The 21,856-nt window shown below is 43.9% G+C and overlaps 1 protein-coding gene across 2 annotated transcripts in view; it reads right to left on the bottom strand.

The window, feature by feature from the left end:
* kcnab2a (potassium voltage-gated channel subfamily A regulatory beta subunit 2a) overlaps window positions 1-21,856 on the bottom strand; it is a 178,362-nt gene that overhangs the window by 96,952 nt on the left and 59,554 nt on the right. The window contains exon 3 of one of the 2 annotated variants that reach the window (XM_083771443.1): window positions 21,073-21,114. The exons of the other annotated variant lie outside the window; for it this stretch is intronic. Within the exon in view, the coding sequence (XP_083627569.1) occupies window positions 21,073-21,114 (42 nt within the window). The remainder of the gene's footprint in view (window positions 1-21,072; window positions 21,115-21,856) is intronic. 2 annotated transcript variants of the gene reach the window in all.

The raw sequence follows: 21,856 nt of genomic DNA, 5'->3' as shown, positions 1-21,856 counted from the left end.
AAAGAATCGGTGGCGCACTATGAGCTTGTAGATCTGCTATTTTTCAATAGCTAAATTATAACATAATGTTTAAAACACCAATGGGTTAAAAAAAACGATTTTGTTTCCAAAATGCTAACGCCATTGTTTACGGAAAACATTGGGGAGAAATTCGAGTGCGTTAACATAATACCATGAATACACGAATGAAGGAAGATAGAAAAGGGCGGGCAAGTGATGTAGACGGAAAGTGAAGAGCGGTGGAAGGAAGGTCACACGCGAGGAAGGCTAAAAAAAAGACAAATGGTTATGCAGAAGTCTATAGAAGTACGGGGTCCAAGTGTACTTTGCCTGCAGGTGAGGGAGGACTTATAACACATTCTGGGCGGGAGACCCTTTTTGGTGTTTTAAGCATTATCTTATACTTTATGCTGTAGAAAAATAGCAGATCTCCAAGTTTAAGTACAGTAGATCTTGCTATTTTAGAAAAATCGTGAAAATCTGGCACACATCTTTGAATATATATTATTTCAGAGTGAACGTTTTTTTTTACTCAAATCAAGTCCTTGACATGACTCATGGGTTTGAGAGCCACGGCCACTGACATAGAAACAGGGGATTTTCAGACATTTGTAGATTTAGAAGACATTTGTAGAATCATCCTCAGGTAAATAACTTTAACCCCAGAGACCCTATTAATATGCAAACTTTCAGTGAGAGTGAATCTAGGAGGTGATAGACCCCATCCCTGGGGGAGCCCGGTAAACCAAGTACATACTAGGAGGTGATAGACCCCATCCCTGGGGGAGCCCGGTCAACCAAGTACATACTAGGAGGTGATAGACCCCATCCCTGGGGGAGCCCGGTAAACCAAGTACATACTAGGAGGTGATAGACCCCATCCCTGGGGGAGCCCGGTCAACCAAGTACATACTAGGAGGTGATAGACCCCATCTCTGGGGGAGCCCGGTAAACCAAGTACATACTAGGAGGTGATAGACCCCATCCCTGGGGGAGCCCGGTCAACCAAGTACATACTAGGAGGTGATAGACCACCAAGTACTGTACATACTATACATGAGTATTTTGGCCGATTGCTGGGTGGAGACCCCCCTCTAGTGGTGTAAACTGGCAAGCACTTCCGGCGGGTATCTGTCTGTCTGTCTGTCAGCTCTAGCACAACAACTTAACGTAACAACACAGAACCAACTCGAATCGTCTCTATACTCAATCTGGATATAATTTCGAGGACAGGAGCAAATTGTGCCGTGTATGGCTGTAAAGTGTAAAACATAGTTACAGTTACAGACTCACTGCTGAACGTGCAACGCTGATTTTCAGCAGCTAATGCGAGGCTCTTTGTGCCGTCAAAAACAACTATCTAGATTCTACAGTTACAATTATTTAACCATCCTTAACATGTTCTAAACTGTCATCGAGATATGAGAGAACTCCCGAGAGAGAATCTATTATTGAGAAAGTTATTGTCTCCACCAGGCCAAAGGCATGGGGAGAGAGTATGTTTTGTACTCCGTGTGTGTGTGTGTGTGTGTGTGTGTCCGTCCTTCCTTCCTTCCGTCCGTCCATCAGTTACCAGCTAATCTCCGGCACCGTTGGCCCAACCCATGTCAAACTTTGCACACACACTCCCTGGATGCCAACGACGAACCTCTGCCCCAAATATTCCTCAACGACCTGTTATAGCGCCACCATCAGGCCGATTTAGGCAAAACACATTTCTGTAGATTACTCGTACACATTTTATCCATACATCACACAATTCGGTATACACTATCTCCATAGTCATGTGATCAACACGGATCTGCACCATTTCCCATCTTCCATCCTGACTGGCTAAGATTGGCTTATTTTCCAAATCAGCCTCACGGTGGGCGATTCCTGTTTTTACCTATAACCGCATCGATCTGTATAATACAACTTATGTATGCACACTCCCTAGAGGCCATGGAAAAAACATTTTCCCTGCATCCCTCCACATCTGCCGGTTAAAGTGCCACCATGAGATTGATTTCTGGAAAATACATTGTTTGTTAGTCGCACAGATGTGATCAAGACAAGTCTGTTGGATTTCTCAGATTCTACACCAATCGGCTAAGATTGCCTTCCAAAGTTTTCAGGAGTGGCCCATTTTGTACACAATTCTGCACATGTCCTGCTCATCCAGAATTATATCCTCAGAGATGCTATGAGTGATCTGGCTCTACATTTCCTCAAAAAAACATCACACACAGTCCTATCCTCCTGGTGGAGACCTGTGCCCAGAAGGGCACTTTTTCTAGTATTAATTTCTTCTGACAACAGATTATAATTTAAATACTGCAAAATCTTCTAATTGAGTCATCTGTACATCTGGTTTCTCTCTTCCATGCATGTTCCAAGGACGGAAATATTTGAGGCTGCTAGGGGTCTCATCATCATCATCATAATATTTATGTCAATTCACTTTTTAATACACACTTAGTTGACTTGTCCATGCATTTTTTTTTACTTTTGGGGGGTTTCAGATGTTGTACAGTATGTATGATTGTGTTATTGAGGCAATGAATAAGGTCATTTTACCAGTAATGATGCTTTGGATGATATGTCGTTACAATTACGATTTAGGCATTTAGCAGACGCTCTTAATCCAGAGCAACTTTTATACACACTTTGACTTTTAACTGTTGTTTTTTTCATCATGGATTATGTCAGTTGATGTATTGTAAAATGTATTTGACAAAAGTCAACTGTGTGTGCTCATGACATTGGAACCATACTGGAGATGACATCTGACAGCGTCCTGATCTGGGAGGTGAAAGGATGCCAGGAGTCATTCAACTGTTACATTTCGGTTCAACACTTGTCTTCAAATCATGCTTCAAATACATAAAGCTGTTGCATTAGCACAAAACCAACTGTGTTTCTGTGGATAAATTAGTAAGGCATTATGCTGTCACTGCAGGGTTCAGACGTAGGTAAAGTGTACTCATTTCCAGCTAAGTTTGAGGTGTAGTATGCTATGGGTCAGGCTGTAGTCTGACTCTGACATCTTTATTTTAGACTATTATTAATTTAGCTTTCATATTGATCAAGCAAACATGTTCTCTCCTCAGTAAATGAATAGCAGTTAGATAATGATGTGCATCTGTGTTGTGTAGTGTAGTTGTGTGTCGTTACCCTAGCTTATAGCCTCAAACCTCAAATATATAAAACACTGAATGGCAGCTGGGTGGGTGTCAAGCCGATGAAAAAACATTTTTTGAACATTTTTGAAAAAAAAATGGAAAAAAAAATCTCGTTCTGCATCTCTTCAAATGTTTGTTTTTGGTTTGGGGATTTCAGAAGTATTCATATGATATAAACGCTGAATACTGTATAATAATACAGTATTCAGCGTTTTATTGCGTGTGTACCTCAGGGAAGGACATGAGCCAGCCTCAGTATGAACTAGGAAGGCAAACTTTCAAGAAAACATGGAGAGATGCATTATTCAGCGACGAATGGAAACATTTTGTACTAATGTATAAGTGTACTGCTATTGGGGACGACGAATGGAAACATTTTGTACTAATGTATAAGTGTACTGCTATTGAGGAGGACGAATGGAAACATTTTGTACTAATGCACTGCTATTGAGGAGGACGAATGGAAACATTTTGTACTAATGCACTGCTATTGAGCTACAAACTGTCACAGGATGCAAAGAGACAACGGTACAATGTTCTGAGAGGCTGGAGCGGAGGCCAGCTCCCACTTCCTCTTGTCACTACGAGGTATGTCACTCTATAACAGAGCCCTGTGGCTAATGTGCGCGTGTGCACACACACACACACACACACACACACACACACAGACACACACACACACAGAGAGAGAGACAGAGAGATGACCAGTACAACAAACAGTACAGCACATTTCTTGCACAGCAATTTTCACATGAAGAGATAGCAGCTCTATACAGTACAACTGTGTGTGTGTGTGTGTGTGTGTGTGTGTGTGTGTGTGTGTGTGTGTGTGTGTGAGTGTGTGTGTGTGTGTGTGCCATATCCAGTGTACTTAACTTAAGCACTAGCTGAAATGTTCACGTCATACAGTAGCTCATATATGGGGCAAGCCTCCTAGACCAGTGATTCTCAATCTTTTTCATTTCAGGGACCCTCACCATTTGACGCGGGACCCCAATCTACACTGTACAATGAGAGAGTGTAGAGATGACCCTAGTGGTCCCTCGACCAGACGTTGAGGAACAGTGGTCTTGAGGACGCTCTGGTTGTGTGTGTGTGTGTGAGTGAGAATGCGTCTGTGCATTCATGCGTGCATGTAAAAGGCGGAATGATCCATCCAAAGTAAAAATTCCAGGCCCTTCCTCTTAACCACTGATTTAAGTGGGTGTGATGCCTCAAATGACATGTGACGGTTTTCTCTTTAATATATTTTATCCCATGATTTTTGCAACACACCCCCCCCCCCCCCCCCCCCCCCCAAGTGTCAATCATCTAATGTAATCCTGGACGCTTATACACTTATTCTGCCAACCTGGGGAGGGCAGCGAACTGACATCATGCTTCCGTCTATGCATGAGGAGTTCAAGCTGCTTCTTTTCACCCGACAGGAGTGGAGTTTCCCCGGCCGGACGTATCGCACAGACCCCTGAGCTTCATTTTGGGCGGGAACCCCTTTTGGTGTTTTAAGGATTATGTTCTACTTTAGCTATTGAAAAATAGCAGATCTACAAGCTCCTAGTGCGGCACCGAGTGCCGCGTCACGAGCTTGTAGATCTGGTCTAAATGGGTCACCCTTTCAATTGACCTTTTTGTTGCAATCCTTCACAGTGAACGAAAGATCCCAAAACAAAGACAATACTGATGAATTTGTGGTTCCAAGATGAGCTACATGAAACTATATTAGTTTAGAAATAGTTCTGCTGTTAATCTTGAATCCATATTTTCTTCCATTCATCAAGCATTTTTTGGATTCTCCATCCACCTTTTTTTTTTTTAATTTATATTTTTTGTCCCACGATTTTGTAACCCATTTTTCACCCCTGTGTCAATCATCCTGTGATGTGATCCTGGGCTCTACACACCCTCCGCCAACCTAGGGAGAGCAACGGACTTAACTCATGCTTCCTTCATGCTTGAGTGTCCAAGTTGCTCCTTTACACCTGACAGGGGGGAGTTTCCCTGGTTGGACGTAGCGCGTGGAAGGAACACGTTATTCCAACCAGTTCCTTTCCCCTCCATCAGGCGTCCCGGCTGGCCAGGGGGAGGCAGTTTAGAGACCAGGATTACTGCATGTTTTTGTGAGGGTACCTACCCTAGGGGACACGGGGAGAACATGCAAACTCCACACAGAAAGGCCCTTTCGCCAACCCCGCCTTTGGGTATGGGCACTGATGACGCGGAGGAGGATTCTCCATCCACCTTTAAGTCAGTGTTGTTTTCGTCGACTAAAACTAAGACGAAACATGTCTTAGTCGACTACCTTTTTTCATTGACGAAAACTAAATGGAAACTAAATGAAAACTAAGCTACGATGACTAAAACTAAGACTAAATATACTGACAATTTCATCAACAAATAAAAACTAGACTAAAAAGTTAGGAAGAGACTAGTGGACAAGAGATCCAGTATAAGTCATTTTACACTTGGTTTGCATGCTGAAAATATCAGATCTACAAGCTCACAACGTGCCACAGCATGACGTGTTGTGAGCTTGTAGATCTGATATTTTGAATAATAATTTCAAATAATTTAATTTATTTTTTAGCTTTGGGCATTGCTTGTCAGATGAAAACTGGATTAATTCAAAGGCCACGTTCCCATTCTTCACTATACAATACTGGCTTTCCATTCTAACTTATGATTCACAATCTTTCTCAAATTGCTTCAGTCCAATATTGTCCCAGCTAAAGTATTAAAGAAATGTCAGAATTGACAAAACCAAATACCATACCATGTGCTAGTAGTTTGGAGACAGGGTGTTCTCAAAGGACAAGCCTAATTCATACTTAGTCCTATGACGTGTTGCACGTTGAAAATTGTCACATTTATATCAAACAAAGATCCAGATATTCCAACCTACTGTACAGTAAGTACACATACACTACTGTAGTGTGCAGCTATGCACCATTACAGTTAAAGTGGAACATGTGCACCATCTAGTGGTGAACATCCGTCATTACCAGAAATGATGGCCGTCATGTTGTCAGTGGTTATACTCCGTGTTGGGGATGTTAATCATTATCAATTATGTCCAACTCAAAAGTACTATTTTGTATATTATGGTACTCCAGCATTATGCTCGTGTGAAAATGTAATCTTTAACCATGCGTTTTACTTTCACACACAAAGTACGTAGGAGCGGGCAGGCTAAATGGAATGCAAATCATGAACACAGTGTCCGATTGCAGTGAAATTGTGCACGCACATTCCCACTAGGCTTAACAAGAAATGCCACTTGACATTTTTCCAAAAAAAAAATGCTCCTATCCTGGTGGAGACCTGTGCCCAGAGTAGACTGGGGCACTTTTTTCTAGTTATGGCTCGTGCCATATGGGGTAGGGGTTCTCAACACATGGGGGTCGCCAAATTATTTCGGGGGGGGGGGGGGGGGGGGTCCCCAAATTATTACAAAATATAATATATATATATATATATATACACATACATACATACATACATACATACATACATACATATATATATATATATATTTTTTTTTTTGCAACTGAATGGCTGGAAAATGGAAATGAAGAGTTTACGAGTTTACATAATATATAGTACACATACACCTTCCATAATGATTATATCTGCTTTCAGTACATTTACAAATTAAACAAATTAAGCAAAGCATAACATAGGGTATAAACAATACACTGCATGTACCTGGTATAAGTGACAACCGTTCCCCCACAAAACCTTTGTTGATAACTTGATAAGCTTAGACTTTTAGAGCACTGGTTCCCAAATTGACACTAATTAGCCCCGCAGACCCCCATTTGAAGAGATATGCCAGGGACCCCCATGAGAGAAGATTTTTTACGGCTCTAGCAGTGATTCTCAACCCGTTTAATTTCAGTCTACAGACCCCCATTTTTTTTAATGTTCTGTTTATTAATTTTTGTTTCTTTACAAATATAGAAGTAAGTTGAGAAATACAAACAGAGTAACAAATACAAAAAAACTAAAACACACAACAAAACACAAACCCCCATTTAATGGCATTTCTATATCTGAGACCCCCAATTTATATAAAATCTATGAGAGTGTACAAATGGAACCAAATGGACCAGGATCCACTCCATTTGTACACTCTCAGAGTTACAGACCCATAAGGTTCCCTTTGGTTCCAAACTATCATTTAGCTGGGGACCCCCTGGAACTCCCTCAAGGACACCTGGGGGTCCCCGGAACCCCTTTTGGGAACCAAAAGGAAGGTAAGGAAGGAGTCACACGTTTTTTATGTCTGTCGGTTCATTCGGGCTGCATAGCAGTTAGGACAACATTTCACCCCGTTTTTGTGCCAAAACTGGGTTCAGTGAGATCAGTTTTGATGCCATTTTTGAGCGGTGGCGGCGCTTCATTACGCAGCCATGCGTGTCCCTCCGTATGTACAGTATGCGTGTCCGAGCACGGGAAGCTGCAACACGGTAACTCTGTCAATTCTCCACCGTTTCAGACGTGGGAAGTCTCGCCGGCCCCCCTGGGCACATTCCTGGTGGTCTGAATGTTCCGGGGACCCCCACATTTCTGTCATTTATTTTTTTCCAAATATAATGAAAGTACAGTTCAGAGCACAGTACACTACAATACAGTACAGAGCACAGTAACTATAACAATAAATGTATATAGTTGCACCGCTCAGTTCACACAGGTGTGATTTTTCACTTGAGACAAGATAAGATGAAGCAAATTCAAAGGTGAAGATAACGCATAGGTTCGACATAATGTGTGACCGGCTAAAAATTATGGAGGTCATTGCCATATCCATTAGTATTAGTAGGGGAAATCAATACTTCTTCTACACTATCCCCCACAGATCCACTAACGGGAGATGCACAGGCTTCCTGTCTGGCCTCAGTAAACTCTAGGCTCATTCAACACCACAACACGGACACTAGAGAAAGTCTTCCAGAGTCCTAATGGGCCGAGTGGCGAGCGACGGGGTTTAGTTTCAAGCCCCTCGGGAAGAAAAAAGACGTTATCGTTTTACTTCATTTGAATAACATGACCTGCTCGGCACGCACACACGCACGTGTGCGCACGCACGCACGCACACACACACGCAAGCACGCACACACACACACACACACACACGCACAGGTTGCAATGCCTGCCCCTGATCAGCGACTTCCCAGTGTGATTCCTGGGTCGATCAGGTCATATTTTGCTGATACTCGCTACAAAGGATCAGAAGACGGCTTCATTCAGATTTCATCCGCCCCCCTATACTCTCTCAGTCTGTACATTAAGTGTCTCTGCTGACCTTTCTTGATGAATGCCATCACTGTTCATGACAGCCTTATGGAGCAGTCATCAAACAGGGCTCTCAATGGCACTGGCCTGTTGGTACTGTATATACAGGTCATCTCACTTGTCCAAACTGTGCACTTGCCCGGAAAGTAAATTGTCCATTATAAAATGAGGAGTAAAATATGAATTACTGTTCAATTTAACAGTTGGTGGTGTGTTTATAGAAGACGGAGCACTCTGGACAAGTTCAGGTGTTTAGACAGATATCTGGTAGTGATGTGTTTATAGAAGACAGAGACAAGTTCAGGTGTTTAGACAGATATCTGGTAGTGATGTGTTTATAGAAGACGGAGACAAGTTCCGGTGTTTAGACAGATATCTGGTGTTGTGTTGTAGGTTGCGCCCCACCCCCCTCTGAAACGGGCACTTGCCCGGTCAGGAAGTTACCTGAAAGCAAACTCCACCCGACCAAAAGTGTCAGGTAAATACAACGTTATTTACCTGCCAGTGCCAGGCGTTGGCCAGGTATAAATAACATTTTATTTACCTGCCATAGGCTTGGCCAGGTCGGCAACCCTTTGTACTGTCAACGCTGGTCAAGTACTCATCTTCCCTGACGGTTTCTACCTCGTCCACATCATTTACCCACAGCCCGACAGTTAGTGCTTCAGAACCTCGACCACAGACCGACCTGAAATAATGATGAGTTCCACGTTGACTCGGAGGTTGCATGTTATACCGCTGACCCAATTGGTGCCAATTACACAATTGCAGCCGATCTCAGGATACAACAAATACCCAGCGGAGGAAAACCAACACCCGCTGTTAAACACAACACCATCCGTGGGCATCCGAACGCTGTGAATCAATCCAGGTTTCCATTCGGAGCTTAGAGTATAATATGAAGAATGGGTTAACAGAGACGGCACCGGATTTCTCCTCCCATCCGCTTGGATGGATCGGGCCAAACACGTGAACACGCTGTGCCGTTGACTATCATCACGCCATTTGCACGCACTTACGAAACATATATAGCGTTCACGTGTCACGGGCCCAATAACGTGAACGTGCGCAATGATAGTCAACGGCCCAGCACTGGCTGCAGTACCAGATTTGGCCACTATGTCTTTTTTCGCCTCACAGGGTTTCCTCCCGGTGCCGTCTCTATTAATATAATATTCTAAGATTCGGAGACAGTCCTGGTAGAATAAAAGACATAAAAGGTGGTTCTTTGGAAATGGATGGACAACTGTGGCTATAAGAGAGCTAGATGCGCTCTGGCCAATGGAGAGTGACGTTGCTACGTGGCGGCCATCTTACCTCGGGGCAGCATAACATTGTGTCTAGCTAACTAGCTCAATTTTCAACCGATTTTCAAACGGTTTGGTTTGTTATAAACGTCAGAGACGTCTGCGTATGTATATGCTTTTTATACGACGTTCATATAAAAAAATTTAAGCAGACAGATATGCCTCCTGAATCATAGCCACGTTGACAACGTTTGTAATAAATTTAGTCAAATAAAGCTTATGACATTTATTCGACTGAAACTAGACTGAAACACAAAAACATGCCAGGTGACTAAAATGTGACTAAAACTAAATGAAAACTATTGAAGAGACTATATGACTAAAACAAAAAATATAATGCTTCCAAAAACAATACTGATCGCAAAGCAGTGGGTGAAGACCGCCATGCGCGGCGCGGGCGCCAGCGTCGCACGGGTCACTGACTGAGCATTAACCCATTAAGACCTGCATGGGGGCATAATTAATGCCTTCTAAATCCTCACACTCTGGGCGACCTACATGTCCTCGTGTTGGTGGTATAGCACGGAAGGTAAACAAAGCAACGCATGAATAGAGGGTATGTGCATGCATAAAGTGAATGTCAAATTGAGTGGCAGGCAAAGTGAGTTTAACATTGTTTAATGTTGTTTAATGCAATCAGATAGGACTTTTCTGTTTGGATGTATGAGCTGTCAAGGCCAAAAAGTAGTTTTTTTGCCACTCAGTAGGCGGTCCTGCAGTATTTCCAGGTTTGATGATGATGTCACGCAAATACCCTCTATTTGATTGGCTATCGCCGTCCAAAGATCAAATATTTGTACAAGCTCACAGACACACACACACACACACACACACACACACACACACACACACACACACACATTTTTGCTTGCTTACCTCGCTATCGTTACGATCGCCGAATAATCCCACCGCGTTCATATTTTGAACGAGAGGGCATGCTGAAGTCAGAAATTAAGAGTTTAGCATAATTATCCATCTGGTCAAAACCACGGAGAGCGCTCTCGATCACACGAGGCATTCTTTCTGAGCCGTACGACAGGGAAGCGAACGACGACGCGCGTGCATGCGCGAAGAGCAAGGAGTACATGGTGCAGAAGGAGAGGCCAATCAAAAAGAAAATAATTCAGAATATTTTTTCTCACGTTTGATATCAATGAAAATGCACCAGGTACGTGTGCGACTGTGCGTACACGTCCCAGCAATGGGAGTCATTTAGACCGTTTCTACATCAGTGGTTCTCAATATATGAACGGGTTAATGACACACAACACAGCATTAATGACACACAACACACTGCAGTGCCAGCACCTCCTCCCCTCCCCCTCGTGACAGCAGCCGTCCATCCATACTCTCACCTGCTCTCGGTTGGATAAACAACAGCAGCAGCCAAGCCTGTGTGTTGATGGAAGCTTTCCGTGTCCGTATATACGTCATATACAAAGGATATATATATATATATATATATAACAACAACATCATCTAAACAAGCCTCATGGATCCAAGCAACAGCCGCTAAGCCTGCCCAAGGCACGAGACACCCCCCCCCCCCCCCCTACCGAGGTGACTGCATGGCTGATACACTATAGCCACGCTGCCGCACATTGTAAGAAGAGTACGCATACGAGTACGCTATGAAGTAAGAGGAGTCCGCAGTACGAGTTGAGGAGCTTGACACGCTTCCAGAGACACATGTTTGGGCCTTTCTGAACTGGAACCGGAACCGACGGGACGGCTCACTGCTCCGTTCAACACACACACAGAGCAGCGTGGGGCCCTGGCCAGGTCTGAATGGGGACAGCGCAGCTTGTAAAGAAGAAGCCGGTATAGCAAGAGAGCATGGCAGTGACAAAGACAGAGACAGAGGGGGAGAGAGAGAGAGAGAGAGAGAGAGAGAGAGAGAGAGAGAGAGAGAGAGAGAGAGAGAGAGAGAGAGAGAGAGAGAGAGAGAGAGAGAGAGAGAGAGAGAGAGAGAGAGAGAGAGAGAGAATACTGACAGACAGTATACTGTGGCAGACTACCTAACCACAGTAACTGATAAAAACCTGAGAAAGACTTTGACAATGTACAGACTGAGTGATCAGTCTGTACAGTGGTCTGGCAATAGAGAAGGGCAGACACAGACAGACCTGGCTGCCCAGAGAGGAGAGGCTGTGCTGTCACTGTGATGACGGAGCTATAGAGACAGAGTTACACGTTTTAACACAATGTAAAAACTACACAAATATTAGAGAGGAGTTCTTCCCAAAATTTGAAACAAATTTCCCAGAATTCCGAAGTATGACAGAAAGAGAAAGATTACCAGGGGGGAACAGAAAGAATGTGCAGTTTTGGCTGCAAAATATGTCAATTCCTGTCACAAGAAAAGGGACAACCAGTAGGACACACATACAGTATGCCATGTTTTATTTTCTGCACCACCTGCTTTATTTTATTTTATATTAATTTATTTTTTCATGTGATATTATGTTGTTATGTTGTTGTTTGTCATATCTGTAATTGTGCTTTGGCAACACTTGTAAAATGTCATGCCAATAAAGCCTGTTGAATTGAATTGAATTGAGATAGAGAGAGAGAGAGAGAGAGAGAGAGAGAGAGAGAGAGAGAGAGGGGTGACAATATCTCGGGGCCGATTGCGATCGAGGGGGAAAAGTTATGCTGCCGACCTAGATGAATAATACAGTAATACGACAGCCCAGCAAGACTAGACATTATATGAGCCGCGGTAAAAAGATTTACACACGCTCCGATTATCCCATCCCTTTTTTTTTCCTTGTGAAAATCAAATCAACAGAAAAGGTCGAAAAGAGACTGGATTGTGGACAATCTCGAATTCGAAAGCTACACATTCCAAACGCCTAACAAACTGACAGGAGGAGCCTCGCCCCTTCCACATCCTACCAGAATCAACCACTGTCCTTTCAGTGTGATCTCCGGACGTCAGCCACTCTCACACTGCGCGAAAAGAGGAGTTAACGGGCAATTTATGGGCACTAGACTTGCCCGTAAACTTCAAGTTTAAGCGGGCATATACAGTGATATACGGTAATATACAGGTGTGTGATGGTACAATTCGGGAGTTTACCGGAGTTTGTTGGATAAGTTTAAACAGGAGTTTCCTGTAACGTCACGTGCGCTCACCGCCCAACCAACCAGCCAGCTACCAGTGTGGTCCCTTCAGGAACCCGCGGAACCCAAAGCTCTGCCTATAATAACCGTATCCTTTCTTACCTGTACTTCATGCCCGTCTGGTAGGACACGCACTCCTCCAGCGCCAGGCCGTTCATCTTCAGGAAGTCCTCCATGTTCTTGATCTGCGCGGCGATGCGCTGCTCCCGCAGCCGCTGCAGCTCGGCCGGGTCGGCGGGCCGCGCGGCCGGCTGGTTGAGGCCCTGGTCCGAGTGGTAGCGGCTGATGCCGCTCCGGATGCTCTCGCTGTAGGACATGGACAGCATCTTGCTGCCGCTGTTGCTGCTCCCGGTGCTGCTGCTCTTCCGAACGCCGCCGCCCGCCGGAGGCTTCTGGTGGTGGCCGGCATAACCGTGACTGTTCGGCCGCCGGACGGGCATCCCCCGTCCGGGGCCGCCGCCGCCGCCGTACATGCCCATGCCCCCGTACATGCCTCCTTCCCCTCCTCCTCCTCCTCCTCCCCCTGCCCTTCCTGCTGCTGCTGCTGTTGCCGCGGTTGAAGCCGCGCAGGCGGCTCAGAGCGAGCGAAAACGGCGCATAACGGACGGAACGGGGAGGCGGCAGCAGCAGGGAACACAACGAACAGGCCCTCTTAAAAAGCACCTGCTCCTCCCATGAAAGAGAGATCTCTCTGTCCCGCTTTGGGGCAGCGCGCCGAACACATGCATTCTGTAATCAGAGTCGCCCCAGCACAGCACCCCCCCCCCCCCCACCCCCCCCACCACTCAGCCCTGACAGTCACACAATGGCAGGGTTACACTGATAGGGGAAGGCATTCAGGTGACTGGCTGGTGATTAAGGAACAGGAGGAGGTAGTATAAAGACAGGACATATCATCATGCGATTTGCATCTTCACTGGGGAGAGAAAGAGAGAGAGAGAGAGGAGGCATTCACATGCATCAAGCACCCCAGTGTTCGGACATCAATCCCGTGGTCGCGAAATCGGCTGGAGATCCCGAAGGACAAACTTTTTGGTAATCGATTGGTTTAAATCCCATCAAAGTCTCACTGGACTTCTGATGATCAACACATTATAGGCAAACACATCGAGAGACAAAAGAATAAGCAAACCGAGCCAGCGCCGATACACTAATACTAGTGGATTTTCTTTTTTACCAGAGCTCAGCCAAGGACCCGTTTCTTAGCTCTAAACATCAGTAGCCTCCTTTACGACTGCCTACCTGAAATAAGTAACACCTACGGTAACTTAGTTCGTAATTCAATTATGTGTATAACACATTTCAATGTGGACAATATCAATAACCATGTAATGTGTTGTATTGCCCGTAGAGGGCAGAAATGAGGTCCTACTACTGTTCCGCTAATACATCCACTTCCATCTACTGAGCAATGGAAGCCAAATGTTCTTCTCCTGACGAACACAACATCGGGCCTTATTCACTAACATAATCTATACGTATATGCATAGAAGTGTTCTTACTCTGCGCACAACATAAGTACACGTGCAAACATACTGCTAGATTCACGGCGGATGCACACTGGTCAATTTTGTCATTGCTTGTGAATCAATCAGAATAATTATAAATAGACTGTAGTTCTGGGTTCCCAGAAGGTGGCATATTGTACCCGTTTCCAGTACTCTAAGTAAAAGTATCAATACCACAATGGAATACTCTGTTACAAGTCTGGAATTCAACATTTACTTCAGCACTGCATGTGAGAGGTCATTTTGACCGTTTTTTTAATATTTTAATGTTTAAAGTTAATTATCTTTGCCCAGGAAGGTTTCAGAAGGATCCCCTTCCATGACCATCATCAACCATCACCATTCTATCATCTCAGAAACATTTTCTAAATATGAATTTAAGCACATGCTAGTTTTGCCCTTTTTTCTTCAGACCTTCTAGTGTTAATGCATGTTTTGGAATAATATAAAAAATCTACAAAGCACTGTAACTAGTGACTAAACCTTTCAAATAAATGTAGTGGGGTAAAAGTAATTTTTTTGGATCCGAGATGTAGTGGACTAGAAGTAAAAGTATTGGAAATTGGATTAACCCATTCAGAACGGGAACCCTGTTTGGTGTTCTAAGCATTATTATACTTTATTGAGAAATAGCATATCTACAAGCTCTGGCAGCGAGTGCCGCGCTACAAGCTTATAGATCTGCTATTTTTTTTAAATCGTGAAAATGTGACGCAAATCTTAATATAGATTGTATTATTTCAGAGTGAATGGTTTTAACTCAAATCTTTGTTTCCGGAGGGTCGCTGGAACAACATATTTTCAGATGGGGGGGTCTGCGGCCAAATGCAGATAAGTCTGGGGGTCCTTGACAAAGGGTGAGCACCACTGACATAGAAACATGGGTTTTTCAGAAAACTGTCAGGACTGAACATGCAAACTCCACACAGAAAGGCCCTTTTGCCAAACCCTGCCTCGGGTATGGGCACTGATGCCCACTGATGGAGGTGAGAACACACCCACAGCGTTCCCAGCTGGAATCGAACCCGGGACCTTCTCGCTGTGAAGATCTGCCATTTTTGAAAAATCGTGAAAATGTGCCTCAAATCTTTGAATATATTATTGTTAGAGTAAACATTTTAACTCAAATCGTTGCTTCTGGGGGGTCCCTGGAACAACATATTTTCAGATGGGGGGCGGAGGCATATTACATATATCATTTTTGGGGTCCTATTGAGCACCACCGATACAGAAACATAAGGTTTTTCAGAAAACCTTATATAACCTTATATATTATAACTTTTTTTTTAATTATTATTTCAACGTCAGGTCTAAATGGGTTAATCAAATCAGATTCCAAGCTGCATGTGGCACAGATCTGATTCAAGCTGGATTTGAGTGCCAGTCTGAACACGCAGATCATAGCTGGTCAATGTGAGTGGTCGGGCCAAAAGATCAGATTTGAATCAGATTTCACTGGATGTGACTGCAGTCTAAATTCCTCAGTGGTTGAGTAGGGAGACAAAGTCTAACCGCTGGAGATGTGCCAGTTATATTGTAATACTATAACATGACATACAGACTGGATAAAATAATGTTCTATTCATTAACATTTTTTGTTTGCTGCTTTAACCCATTTAGACCTGAGATCAGATTCTAAAAATATCTTCTACATCCTGACAGTTTTCTGAAAAAGCTATGTTTCTATGTCAGCCGTTCTTCGATTTTTCGCTCGTAGAGCTTGTAGATCTGCTATTTTTCAATAGCTAATGCATAACATAATGCTAACACCAAAAGGGGTCCCCGCCCAGAATTTAATTATCATCATGATAGTTATTTGTAATCATTTAGATAGTAATGCTCTAAATTCTGCTCCACTTTTACACTCTCAGAGTTACATGAACACATTTAACATATATTAGCCAATTTCTAATATTATTCAAGATCCATTTTCACATTTTCATAAATGTTCTAAAAGACTCTGGGGTCTATTATTTAATTTGCATGCTTATGGTTTCATGCAGTTGTAAATGTGTGCGTAGAGTAAGAACAACATAATAATCCCAACATGTTGCAGAAAATGTCCATACACAGCTGGGTTAAGCACTGTTAGTTAATGAGGCCCATTGTGAACACAGCAACTATATTGTTTTTTCCCGCCCCACAAAAGTTGGTGGATATTGTTATAATACCTAAAAGTGATAATAATGAGCTAAAAAGGGTACGAGTAGACCTAAACATAATTATTTATGAATGCATACTAGATGATCACGCCTCAATCCAGCAAGTTAGAATGCATAAATATATAGTTTTCAATTCAATCGCAAAAAATTCATCAAGTACAAACAGCAAGTGAAGGACAGGTGCCCGCTTAGCCATGCAATCAATATAGTATCCAATAATCAATGTAATACATACCGTAATTCAATTATTTATCCTTCAATATTTGTCTCTGCAATGTCAGCTCCTGTCAGTCCCCCAGCATTAATGGTCTTACTAGCATTAAAAGAAATCTCAACTTGTGTTATCAAACACCCGGCGTGACTAAATAAAGAGAGGGTACAGTATCCTGCCGTGACTAAAAGGATACAGTTATAATTATGATGAAGTCCTTAAGACTCAAACAGCACTCATGAAACCTACACCGAATTAACGATAATATAAACTAATACGAAATCGTACAAAAAATAATAATCTCAACAGACACAAAATCTCAAAGATGTTGTCACCATTTACTATTCAGCGACTTCGTCAAAGTTTTAATTGCCAATGAATAAAGGTATAGTCCAATGTCTATAGAGTCCATCTCTCGATACAGGACCAATAGGGTTCCGTCTAGTAAAAAATGCCTTTGACACGCATCATCACACAGCGCTGCTCATCCCACGGGCGTCCGCCGCATGTCATCCACTGGTCTCTCTATATCGCACCAGAAGACAAAGGGGATGTCGACGATAACTCCAGGCTACAAGCATGCACAGCACGCCCTCTGCACACTACGGACAGGCAGGCAAAGCCCACTATATCAACGAGCCGGATCCCCTCCCCTCCCCCGTACAGTATACAACACATACAGTACAGTACAGTAAGCCTGAAAATCACCCGATTTCTTGGGACCGGGGGTCGGCTCATGAGCAGGGGGGGGGGGGGGGGGGGGTTCACTGGGCTCTTATAAACACACTGCAGTCGACGGCGCTGGCTGGGGGTTCCACCCAAACTGGGAGTGGTCTTACTAGGAAATGTCTAAACCAGTAAGTGAATGAGAAAGTGCATCCATTCACACCCCATCCATTTACACCCCCCCACACACTGTACTGTACTGTACACCACCCCACCTCCCTAACCCTCCCCGTTTAGACGGATCTCATGGAAGGGAAAATCCATTTATGTCATTTAGTTTTAGTGCACCGGCTTGTTTCTGCAAACCGCAGCGAATAATATCAGCCCTGAATAATTCACCAGAACCTCTCTCGCACTAAAAGCCTCCCGATTGTTGCTCCACAGGAAAACAATGCTCAGACGATGATAATGAGGGCCCTGGATGTTGCGTGTGCATGTGCGCGTGCGCACACACAAACACGCACACAGATATGGCGTGTGCATGCACGGTCGCACGTACGCACACACATACGTATGTATGGAGAACCGGGATGACTGTAAGTGACGATGGAAGGACCGTCTGAGCAGAGACATCAAAAGGGGCTTCAGCCCCTGCCCTTTTGTCGTATACACTTGCATTGTCCACTAGCTAAAGAGTGCTGGGTTGCGCCACTGAAAATAGCTGATCGCTGTGACACGTTGTGAGCTTGTAGATCTGCAATTATTTGTCCAAAAGTGTCCCTCTTACGGGATTTCAGCCCCTGCCCCTGTAAGACTCTCTGCACGTGCCTGCGTCTGAGGACGACCTAGAGAGAGAGAGAGAGAGAGAGACTAACTAACCACTAAGCATGTTCAAGTCCAGTCTTACCACAAAGCCACAGCCAGTGTAACTTGGGAGGCCCAGAATGCAGTGTCAACCACAGCAACATTAGCATTGCACATGGCTCTATGTAGCGCCCAAAACACACCGTCTGCGAACGCCGCGCGTCAAAACAGCCGCCTCCGCGTTCACGCCTCGCCTGACGCTCCGATACGCCACTGTTCTATTTTCCAGGCATTGCCACACCCGGTGTGTGTTGGGCTTAAGACTACTGTAGTGCAGGTCAAAACCCCCAGGCCACACCCCACATGAAAGCAAATCTGTAACCTATACTGTAGGCCCTGGTGGATCCTGCCCCATATAACCACTTCAAGATGGAATGCCGTGATTTTACTGCAACCACCACGCCCACGGAAGACTGATGTATGCTCTAAAATAAAATAAAATAAACATGTGTGAACTGAGCGGTGTGTGTGTGTGTGTGTGTGTGTGTGTGTGTGAGAATGAACTGTGAATGACCCCAATAACAGACAGACAGACAGACAGACAGACAGACAGACAGACAGACAGACAGACAGACAGACAGACAGACAGACAGACAGACAGACCTACACACAAAGCCCTACAGTTGTGAGCGCTTAGCGCCGCTCAAAAACGTTGAGCCCAGTAAATACTAAACATGTGCAGCAGTACATAGTAAATATGAATAAGGCTTAATTGTTTCGATGCATGATTGTAAACGGGTAAACTTCCTTTCCCAGAATCTGTCCGTCAAGCTGTTAAACGTGACAGACAGACAGACAGGTCTTATTGATCCCCCCCCCCCCTCTCACCTAAAAGAACAGCTTAGTAGGACGGCTTGCACTTTACAGAAAGGACATAAATGTGCTGCTAGGCGCCAAGATCAAAATCCGATAAAGAAGTCATTATGGGTACGTCATCCGCCGACTCGGCAGGGCGTTTTATAACCCGATCAGCGGAATAAAGCATCGTCTATAGATCTATCTGAGCTCGGAGGAGTCTAAAGCAGTATAGGAAGACACTCGAGACAGGGAGGGCACCTACTGACAGTGGTGGAGAAAAAAGTACTCAAAACGTTTTACCAACCATTTAGGACTGACCTCGAAAAAATAAATCTTCTGAATCCTTCTAAATTTTCTGAAATAAATATGTTCACTGTTTTTCAAAAATAGCAGACCTACAAGTTCGTAGCGCGCCACTCGGTGGCACGCTATGAGCTTGTAGATCTGCTATTTTTCAATAGCTAAATTATAACAATGTTTTAAACAGCAAAAGGGGTTCCCACCCAAAAAGTAAAATGACCTATACTGCAATATAGAAATACAAGACAATGCCTGGAATTCATGTAATGGAATGTACTTGAGTGAAAGTACACACAAGTACTGGCATCGAAATGTACTGGAAGTACCAACAGTAAAAGTACTCATTATTATTGCAGAATGTCCCATTTTAAAGTTTTCAAATGTATACAGGTATTTTTAAAATAGCAGATCTACAAGCTCACAATGCATATCGGCTTGCAGATCGGTTATTTTCAAATGACCAAAATATACGGCTGAAGTGGTTACTGTATGTTTTGTAATAATAATAATCAAAATCTACAAAGTAACTAAAGTTTTCATATCATTGCACTGGAGTAAAAATAGAACATTTGCCTCTGAGATGTAGTGGAGTAGAAGTACAGTAAAAGTCGGAAATTGGAAATACTCAAGTAAAGTACAAAAACCTCAAAATTGTATTTAAAGCTGGCCTTTTTAATTGTATTTTTTTGGTATTCAGACAGCCAGCAATGAGTTAAACGCTCCCACAAAAAAAAAATCTCTGTGACTAGGGGCCACAATCTGCATTCAAAGATTTTCCTAGAAGCTTTGCCATTGGTCGGTTTGGCTGTGTACTTCCTGATTGGTTAGTCATTTCGACCAGGTTTATTTTTTTCGACCAATGACAAAGCTTCTAGGAACATCTTTGAATGCAGATTGTGGTGCCTAGATGTGTCACAGAGACTACATTATTTTTTTGGGAGCGTTTTACTCATTGCTGGCTGTCTGAAACAAAAGAAAAGAAAAACAAAGTCATTAAAATGTTGACATATTATTGATTATAGCAGCTTTAAGACAGTACTTAAGTAAATGTACTTACGTTAGTTACTTTCTGCCACCGCCTACTGTATATAATACTGTATATAAGCACAACGAAGCACCTCAACTCTTATGATAGAGCGTGACTCATGATCCACCTTAACTACTTAGCTAATGGCCTGGCTGTCTCAACCAGAAGATGGATGGAGTCATACTGTACGCCATGTGAGCGCGGCAACAACACAGCTGTGATGATGACGGAAGAACATAACATCGCCGGTGCTTCTTCTCTCCACCTTATTCATCTCACAGATCCACAGATTGATGTAAAATGCATTACACTTTTTTTTCTTCTATTTTTTCACTCTCTAATCCTACATGCAGGGGAGAACCCCCCCCCCCTCCCCCCTCCCAGTGAGCTGTGGCGTTCCACAAGGAAGCATACTAGGGCCTTTACTGTTCCTAGTATATGTCAACGACATGACATCAGCTTGTGACTGCAACTTGTTCCAGTTCGCAGATGACAGGAACAAACTGCAGGTTTTTAAAACTGTGTAGCGAATGAATGGGATATGATTTGTTCTGAAATTCTCCAACTGTTGAGAACCGTGGCTGTTCCAGAGAGACATAAGAGAAAGACAGACAGACAGACAGACAGACAGACAGAAAGACAGGTACCTGTAAAATTGCAGCTGTCGTTTGGGGCTCCCATAGCGAGCACTGCAGGATGCACAGAGAGAGAAAAGGAAAGACTAGGGTTAATGGAAAACAGTACAAAAGAAGATGTTAGTTTTGGGCTGGATACAGGCAGGCAGGAGAGGAACGGAGACCATTAGGACCACAACAAAAAGGCACAGTTCCGAAATAAGAACACCAAGTTTGAAATGCTGAGCTTAGAATCACGGAGGAAAAAAGTGAAGACAAAGGGAATAGGAAATATCAGCTACTATTATGACAAACCTGGATCTAGTTTAGACCAGGGGCGGAGCTACCGGGGGGGTTGGTCAACCCCCGGCCCGGACCTCCTGGGGGCCCGGGCTGTCAGATGATCGATAGACGATTTTTTACACAGTCACTCACGACAGATAAAACCAAAGGGCCCCCGCAATTAACCAGATACAGAGCTTATAGCTATAGCCTACACTTTAGCAAAATATCATGTCTGATGAGAATGTACTGCGCTGGACAGCCTGGACTGTACAAGCACCGTGGAGTCTGTCTCACACTCTCTCCAACAGACATCCTCAGCCACGCTCCAAAAGTGGCAGCACCTGTCACTCATTAGTAGGCTAATCACACTGTGAGTTAGCCCTCCAAGCAGAACCCAAATGCTACTGAAGTTTCTGACATTTGTTCGACCCAGTGCATTGGGTCCTGTTCCACGTCGTCCATGCCACCTGATTAAAACATTTACTGGCTCATGTTTACATGTTTACCGCCTCCCCGCGCTCTTTGACGATAT

Source organism: Protomyctophum parallelum, assembly GCF_964188405.1.
Source record: "Protomyctophum parallelum genome assembly, chromosome: 8".
Lineage (NCBI taxonomy): Eukaryota > Metazoa > Chordata > Actinopteri > Myctophiformes > Myctophidae > Protomyctophum > Protomyctophum parallelum.
Note: the sequence above shows the minus strand (reverse complement) of the source record. Positions and strands in the feature narration are given on the sequence as shown.